General features: G+C 33.1%; 1 protein-coding gene across 1 annotated transcript; it reads right to left on the bottom strand.

Moving 5' to 3' along the window:
• Nucleotides 1–4944: 4944 nt before the first annotated feature.
• LOC107492990 (probable inactive patatin-like protein 9) lies at nt 4945–6811 on the bottom strand. The gene is made up of 2 exons (XM_016114068.3): nt 5631–6811; nt 4945–5415 (listed from the first exon to the last, which is right to left on the bottom strand). The coding sequence occupies exons 1-2, from the start codon at nt 6552–6554 to the stop codon at nt 5242–5244; spliced, it is 1098 nt and encodes a 365-aa protein (XP_015969554.1). The 5' UTR covers nt 6555–6811; the 3' UTR covers nt 4945–5241.
• Nucleotides 6812–7884: the final 1073 nt, after the last annotated feature.

Below are 7884 nucleotides of genomic sequence, written 5' to 3' on the forward strand. Positions count from 1 at the left end.
TAAATTATTATGTATATATTACAAAATTTAAATTTTTAATAATTATTTAAGTAGATTATTTAAGTAGATGAATAAATTAATTACTTAATTAATTTAAATTAATTATTACTCATATTTCTTTAACTATAATAACACACACCCGTGCGCGCGTCAGAGAGATAGTGATTAATAATGATATACTCATTCTTTTTAAAAATAAATATTTGTATGCTTAAATTTATTAAAAAAAATGAATGCATTTAAAAATTACTTAAATATATTAATTTTTTAGTGAATTGAACAAAAGTAAAAGAGAAGTTATTTTGAAAAGAAGGAAGAAAAATAATTGTATAGAAATTATACTTAAGCTGTGTTTGATTGGTTGGATTTAAAATGGAGAGAAAAATTATATATATTCAAAATTTACTTGAATAAAAATTTCGGGAGATATATTTGCATGTGATTTAATTTATATTAGACATTTAGTTTGTTGCCATTATTTTTCTCGAACACACACACAGCTAATATTTTTAATCAAGGGGGTGTATATATGTAGTAGGACAAAACTAACTAGCTAGCTCGATTTGTCTTTTTTGACAACCAAAATCCAATCATGTTTGTGTTGTACAGGGTACTTAACAATTACAATGCCCAATTAAAACCTTTTCAACTATTGCTGATATATCAAACTATTAATAAATCCAAAAAGTAAAATAAAACAATCATTATTAATTTATTATGAGAAAAGAAAAAAGTATAAACAATTATTGGTATAATAATCTATTGATATAATATTATTGTTGTGTTTCTTGAAGAAGGATGAACAAATTAATAATCTAGCCCCCTGCCCGGTTTGGCTTGTAGGCATAAAATGGTGTTATATTTTGATAAAGTAATTCAAGAAAAAGGTTTAAAAATAAATTGTTATTATTATTTTCATTTATTTTGCAAAAAAAATCTACAATAAGACATACTTGTTAAATTAAATCCTTTTAATAATTGTGAAATTGTGAGGACCATCGTCCCCACACTACTTCCCACGAGAAGCGAGTACAATTTTTGCACGTGAATATTTTATTTTATTTTTTGAAAAATTTAGAGTTTAAAAATTAAAATTAAAATTTAAAATAAAAAACTTAAAAAAAATTAATATTAAGTGAAAAAATTGACTTTTTAATTGAAGTCATATCATCCCTACTTTCCATTAAGATTATTACCGAAGCAATGTTATTAACTTATTATGGTTTGTGGTCCCCTGCATGCACTTCTCTTACCATGAAACTCTTACTATAATTCCATCAAATATTCGATCTGATCTGTGAAATATGAAGGAAGGATTCTTTTCTTGGTTCCATTCGGTTTTAACTAAGGACGGATTAGCCTTTTATTCATCTTATATTAATGATTGGTGACAATGTATCACATATTATAGTATATTCACATCAACAATAATTACTACTTCAACATTATTATTAACTATATATATTATCATTGCTACTGCTGTCTCTTTCAACAACCAAATTTTTGTCAAAAATTGTTGTGCACACAATGATGGAACACGTTTATGAATCTTTAAGACAAGCTAAGCAAGAGATACGAAGTGATCGGGAGATTTTATTATTATATTATATTATATTATTTATGTAATTAATGCTTTTGGATTATTATTTTTGTGATCATATTCTATCATTATTCCTAAAAGATGTTGATATTCTATTATTCTTATGAATTGGTAGACTTACTAAATACTCAGTATAATAAGGTGGCTTGCCTATTATCTTTATCTTACACTTTATGTAAACTGCAGAACATTTAATGTTTGCTACTAAGGCATTAATTTTATCTTGATTATACTTAATGATAAAGAGAGGCAGTGTATCCAGTTTGCTCTACCATGTATATACCGGTGCCTAACTTCTTGAGAATTATTGTCTTGCACTGAGGGGGAAAAAAGAAAAAAAAAAGCGAAAAAATATAAATGAATATTTTTTAAAAAGATTTAAAAATATTGTTTGTTTTTAAAATTAATTAAAAATTTTGAAAATATTGTTAAAATTTATTTTACTTTAATTTTATTCTAAAATTGTTTAATTTACATTAAATTTATCTCTAACAACGTAACGCAATTTGATACAGATTAGTATACAACAAATGAAGTCTAATTACAAAATGGATAAACAAATTGTCTCTTTTTTATTTTACTAGTGGTGATTCACTAGTTCTAGAAAAAGGAATATTTACAGTAAAATAAAAAGTGAAATCATCATGTGAAATTTTTGAAATGACTGCGTGAAATTTTTGTTGTTTTTTTTTTCTTTTTTTTTTAATTGAAAAACGAAATAGTAAAGTGTAATTTTTGTGTTACACCACACACTTGTAAAATATTAAAAGTACACCGTTTTCCTAGTAAAACATCATATCTGCTACTATTAAAAAAAAATTTGCGACATATTATTACAAATTTCAGAAAATTTTTTAAATGTATCTAGAGCATTGATGTTCCTATAATCTTAATCATTAATTTTAACTAATATATATTATATATATTTTTATAATTGAGATTAACGATTAAAATGATTAAAATATCGATATAGTTAATACACTTGAAATTCTTTCCTAATTATTGTTAACCTTGATACATTAACAATAGTTAATGAAAGATGACAAAAGAAGAAACATAAAAACGAAGGAAGAAAGTGACATAAAGTAACTGAGATTGCAGGCCATTTAATATAGCGTGGCATAAGCAACGTAGCCGGTGTGTGATGCCAGCGGTGAAGGCAGAGGAAGCAAGGGAAGGCTGAGAGAGTATTGGGCAGGGTACTGCCACTGCCATCACCAAACTCAACTACCTAAAGAGTACCAAAGATAATTCAGAGGAGCATACTATAAATGAAAAAGCTTCATAAACTTTTAATTTAATGGAAAGAAAAAAAAAGGGTCATTAGTTAGTTGTTTTCGTCTTGTGAGCTTTGTGATGAATCATGGAGTTTGCATTTGCAATAATGATGATATCATATGAGTATGACATTAAAAGAAAAAATAAAAATAAAATGGGGTTCATATATTATGTATTGGATTCCATTATTTCCTTGTGTGTGTGATAGTGCATGAAATTGCTGCCACTATTCTTCAAAAGTTTTGGGTGGGTTTGCCTTAGCTTTGCCACCATCGATCACGACGCGTATCTTCCATTTACATCGTACATTGTACATTTTATGCAATTAATATGGTCTCTATGTAAAGCTGTAATTTGTAAATGCAACACTGTCAGATATATAGCGAAAGATCGTTACATATTATATATATTGACTACTAATTTTTATGATAAAAAAAATATAGGTAGATAATAAAAATACTAAACAACGTGAATAGTGAATATATCGGATGTTCAATTTACTAAGTATATAGATGATTATTCTTATATTAAGATTTAGATAAATAATTTAAAAATGTAGTATATTTTTAATTTATTGAATCAATTTTAGAATTAATTATTTATGTTATTCGCAAAAATCATTACCTACCTTGTAAAGTCTTTTATGATATTACCTATTATTGTTCTCCTTAGTTTAGCACTTTGGCTATACAATATCATGTTTATAAGAAAGCTAAGTTTAGATCATTATTTATTTTGTTTAATGTTGAATTAAAGCAAAAAAAAACAAGAAATAACTATAAAACAAGTGGATAAAATTAGATTATCAATTACATGAGCCATCTCTTGCATAAAAAGATATAATTATCTCTGTAACATTAAATGATATTTCAAGGAATTAGTATAATTAATAATTTATTGCAATGATTAGAAATATAGATATGTTATTTGTACAATAAAATCATTTGACCCGTAAGATAATAGTTAAAAATAATACTTATTATTGTTAGGAGTTTTTATATCTTTGGAGAGTTAAATCTCAATTTGGTTCTTAAAATTTGGCTTGATGTTCAGAATGATCTCAACAATTTCGTTGGTCCCAATTAGAATTTCCAAATTTACAATTGTGGCTCCAACTTGTCTCTGCGATCATCTCCGTCATCTAGCGTAAGGAATGCTGATCTAGCGCAATTACATGACATGGTAGACACTACTTAAACGACGACGGATTGGTTTCGTGCGCAAATCCTTTGGTTCTTGATGTTTGGCAACTTTTATGATGATTGTAGTGGAAAGAAAGAGAGGGTTTCCAAAGAGTTTGGATGTAAAACCAATGTGACGTCATTTAAATAGTGTACCGTGTCATGCAATTGTATCAAAGAGATAATCGCAAAGACAAGTTAGAGCCACAATTACAAATTTGGGGGTTCTAATTAGAGCCAACAAAATTGTGAAGTCATTCTAAGCATCTAACTAAATTTCAGGACCAAATTGAAATTTAACTCTATCTTTAGTATGAAACAAATTTCACGGTCGCCTATAATGCTCTTAAAATTTCCAATAACAGAGGATTGAGAGAAACACATTCAAGTGTTCAACTATTCAATTTCAAGGTACAGAATAATTGTATAATCTGTATTTCTTCGATCCTTTCTAACTTGGGCATTAGAATTTTCGCAGGGTAAACCCCACATACAACAATTTAATGTTGGAGACAATAGACACCACTTTTTAACTCGTTCTAAATTGTGGACACATACGATAGCACATTTAAATTTTAATATAACTGAATAATTGAAAGACTTCACGGAATAGAGATTGCACCTCCTGAACTCTGAGGTGAAGTCTTCTTGTTAATTATAATTAAATTCCTACAAGTATTTTCCTCCATAACGGAAAAAACAAATAATAATAATAATAAAAAAGATTAGTTACTAGTCACGAGTTTAGTAGTGGTGGTAAATGCTCCTTAATTAACGCAGCCATTTCTGGCGAATTAAAATTTGCATGAAACTGTAGTTACTATTCAGCTTATTAGCATGTTCCCGCAAAAGAAACGGTGGTAATTATCTTGTTTGTAGTCGCTGTTTGGATAAAATGTGTCACTTCTACTTCCTTCATTGGTAGAAGTCAATATCAGAATCAAAGGGATGGAATCAGAGAAACAATAAACTCTACCACTAAATTATTCACTGCTATTTGCTCTGACAACATTCACAGCTCAGCTAGCCAAAGCAAGAAAACTTCCCCACTTTCTCTCTCTCTGTCTTTTTTTTTCCTCCTCAACTAATAATAACCTGAGCTTGGATAATACAACTTACAGCGTCTAGATATTAAAAAAAGAAGAAAGAAAAAAGAAAAATAGACGGCGTGAGCGAGAGTGCTCACAGCGGACCCTTACAGGGACTGGGTGGGAGGCTAGCTTTTCCGATGGCAACAAGGCGCTGCACAAAGCTTTCGATTCTGTTACCGTTAGTTTCCTGCAATAAACGCTTCCCACCAAACGGTAATGACTCAAGCACCCTCTCCTTAAGCACCTCCTCTTCCATACCGAACGCCTGCACACCAACACCACACGCCGTTAGTTCAATCCGTCAAATAATCAGTTATAACGAAAATCAATTTTGTCACTGCCTACTGAGAGTTCACAAGTAACGAGGCAGCCAAATTTTCTTTTGTTTTTCTCGTTCCTCAATTTTCCGGGAAACCAAACAGCGTCGGAAAGGGAAAACGATATGGAAGAGAGAGAAAGAGAACGAGAACAATGGCTTACCTGGATTCTCACGTAGTCCGTGCGGTTCCAACAGAAGGCGTTCCCAAGCATCTGGTCAACGGTCTCGGAAACGCCGCCGATGGCAATGTCGACCACCGACGACGTCGAGCACTCGCCGACGTCTCGAACCTTCTTCGCTTGAGCTCCGTTTCCGATTGACAGGACGAGTAGGTCCTCAACGCTGTTCACCGACGAGAAGTCGCGCTTGTTGTGGAGGACGTGCGTGACGGCTAATGCCGCAGGGTTGTTCATGACGATTCCGCCGTCGATGGCGGAGCAGGAGGTCTTACCGTCTACCGAGGCGAAGTGGAATGGCTTGAAGAGGTTCGGAGTCGCAGAGGTGGCGCGGCACACTTTCCAGAGCTCGAAGTCGAAACTCGGCGACTCAGACGCGTCGGCGCGGGAGAACACGAACGGCGCCGAACTCTTGAGGTCAAAGCAAGGGATGAGCAACGGCTTGCACGTGTCCTTCAAGGTAAGCAACTTTTCTTCCTCTTTTCTACTGAAAATTTGCTTAAGCACATTGTCCATGTTCTTGGAAGAGAATCTCTTGCGCCGGCGGAAGATTCCGTCGTGTTTGAGTTTGTATAGCTCGTGATTTCTGTCGGCAAGGAGACCGACGGCGTCTCTAGCTGTGTAGAGGGGCCTACCAAAGCCGTCGTCGGCAGTGATCATAGCAGCAAGGATGGCACCAATGCCGGTACCGGCAATGATGTCAAAGAAATCGACGATTTGAGCGTGAGGATCGGAGGTGTGAGCACGGATCTGGTCCTCGAGATGGATAAGAGCGGCGCCAGCGACGGTGGCGGTATTGCCTCCGCCATCAATGCTGAGAATGCGGGTTTTTCCGTTGGCTTCGTAGTGAGAGAGCCATTGCTGCTCTAGTTTGGAGAAGATCTCTAGCGTTACTTTGCTTAGCTCCATTGACTCTCAGTCTCTCACTGATCAGTGAAAACTTGTGTGATTGAGTGTATGAGTGTGAGAAAAACTGAAAAGAAGGAAGAAGAAGAAAAGATCGGAACTGGAAAAAGCTAAGCAAAGCGGAAAGTGTGTTAGTGAAGAGTCATTAATGGGTGAAGAATGCACGTTCTGTGAATCCCTGTTGTGGGGAGGAGTTAAAAGCCAGAGTGAACTGAAAGGTGCGTTTGGAAATGGGGGTAGTTATATACACGATCCTTTTGTCCTTTCTTCTTGAGCTTCCCTTAGATTTCTCTACCATTACTCTCATATATTTTTTAAGGGAAAAAAATAATAATAAAATGAAAGTTTTAGAGTGTGCACGTGGAAGAGCGCGTGTTGTTGATATGGGGTGTTGGGGAGCGGCAACTTCGGCTTGTAAGCCGGCTCGGCTCTCGCTCACTGTGGACTGTGGTAGTACCACTAGCAGTACTACTATCACTATCACTATCACTATCGGACACTAGCACTTGCACCATTGTCTCCTTATGCTCGTGTCGTTCTCTTGTGTTTTTCATTATTATTAGAAAAAGTCTAGGGAACCGTTATTATTATTATTATTTGCAGTATTTTTTTTAATTAATTCGCTGTGCTTTGCTATTCCCTCTTCTAATTTAAATTTTACGCCAGCTTAGGTAACTGCTCTGTCATCTAAATGAGGAAGATAACTGGAAATCTCCATTCTCCATTCACGTTTCTAGGAAGTAGGAAAGAAAGTCAGGGAATTAACATGGAAGGATACAACACATTATAGATTAATGGCGCTTGATATAATATAATATAACATAGGGTTTCTCTAAGGCTCTAAATCTAATCAATGTTTAGTGCAATATTTAAGGATTTAAATTTAACACACACACAAAGGTTGACAAAATTTAAATTTACAGTAAATAAATTAAAAATCTTAAAATTCTTTTTTACTCTTTTATCAGCATTTTAAAATCCCAAAATAAAAATATTATTGTTTTTTCTTTGTGGAATGGAAAATAAAGAAATAAATGATTGTCTCATTTGTTATAGACAAGGATTGTTAAGCAAAATGTAGCCAGCTATAATTTTACATTTAGCATATGAATTTTGTCTACGAAACGAACCCAACCAATATTCTTTTCCCAGTTGCACTATGGTGTTTAGAAATGACAAACAAAACAGGGAGGATTTTACATATAAAGTTAACTTCCATACATTCATCAGTCTCTCTTGTCGGTAAACAACAGAGGTCTTTTATATTATTTTATTAATTCTGTGCTAGTTGTTTTCTCTCTCTTTTTTTTTTCCCTATTTTTTCTTTTACTTT

Source organism: Arachis duranensis, chromosome 6 (assembly GCF_000817695.3).
Source record: "Arachis duranensis cultivar V14167 chromosome 6, aradu.V14167.gnm2.J7QH, whole genome shotgun sequence".
Taxonomy (NCBI): Eukaryota; Viridiplantae; Streptophyta; class Magnoliopsida; order Fabales; family Fabaceae; genus Arachis; species Arachis duranensis.

What these genes read in the sequence shown, in the direction of transcription:
- LOC107492990 (XM_016114068.3), bottom strand. Translation starts at nt 6,554, where the DNA reads ATGGAGCTAAGCAAAGTAACGCTAGAGATCTTCTCCAAACTAGAGCAG. An exon ending in CGGACTACGTGAGAATCCAG is followed by an intron (nt 5,416 to 5,630) that starts GTAAGCCATTGT and finishes GTTGGTGTGCAG; the next exon opens with GCGTTCGGTATGGAAGAGGA.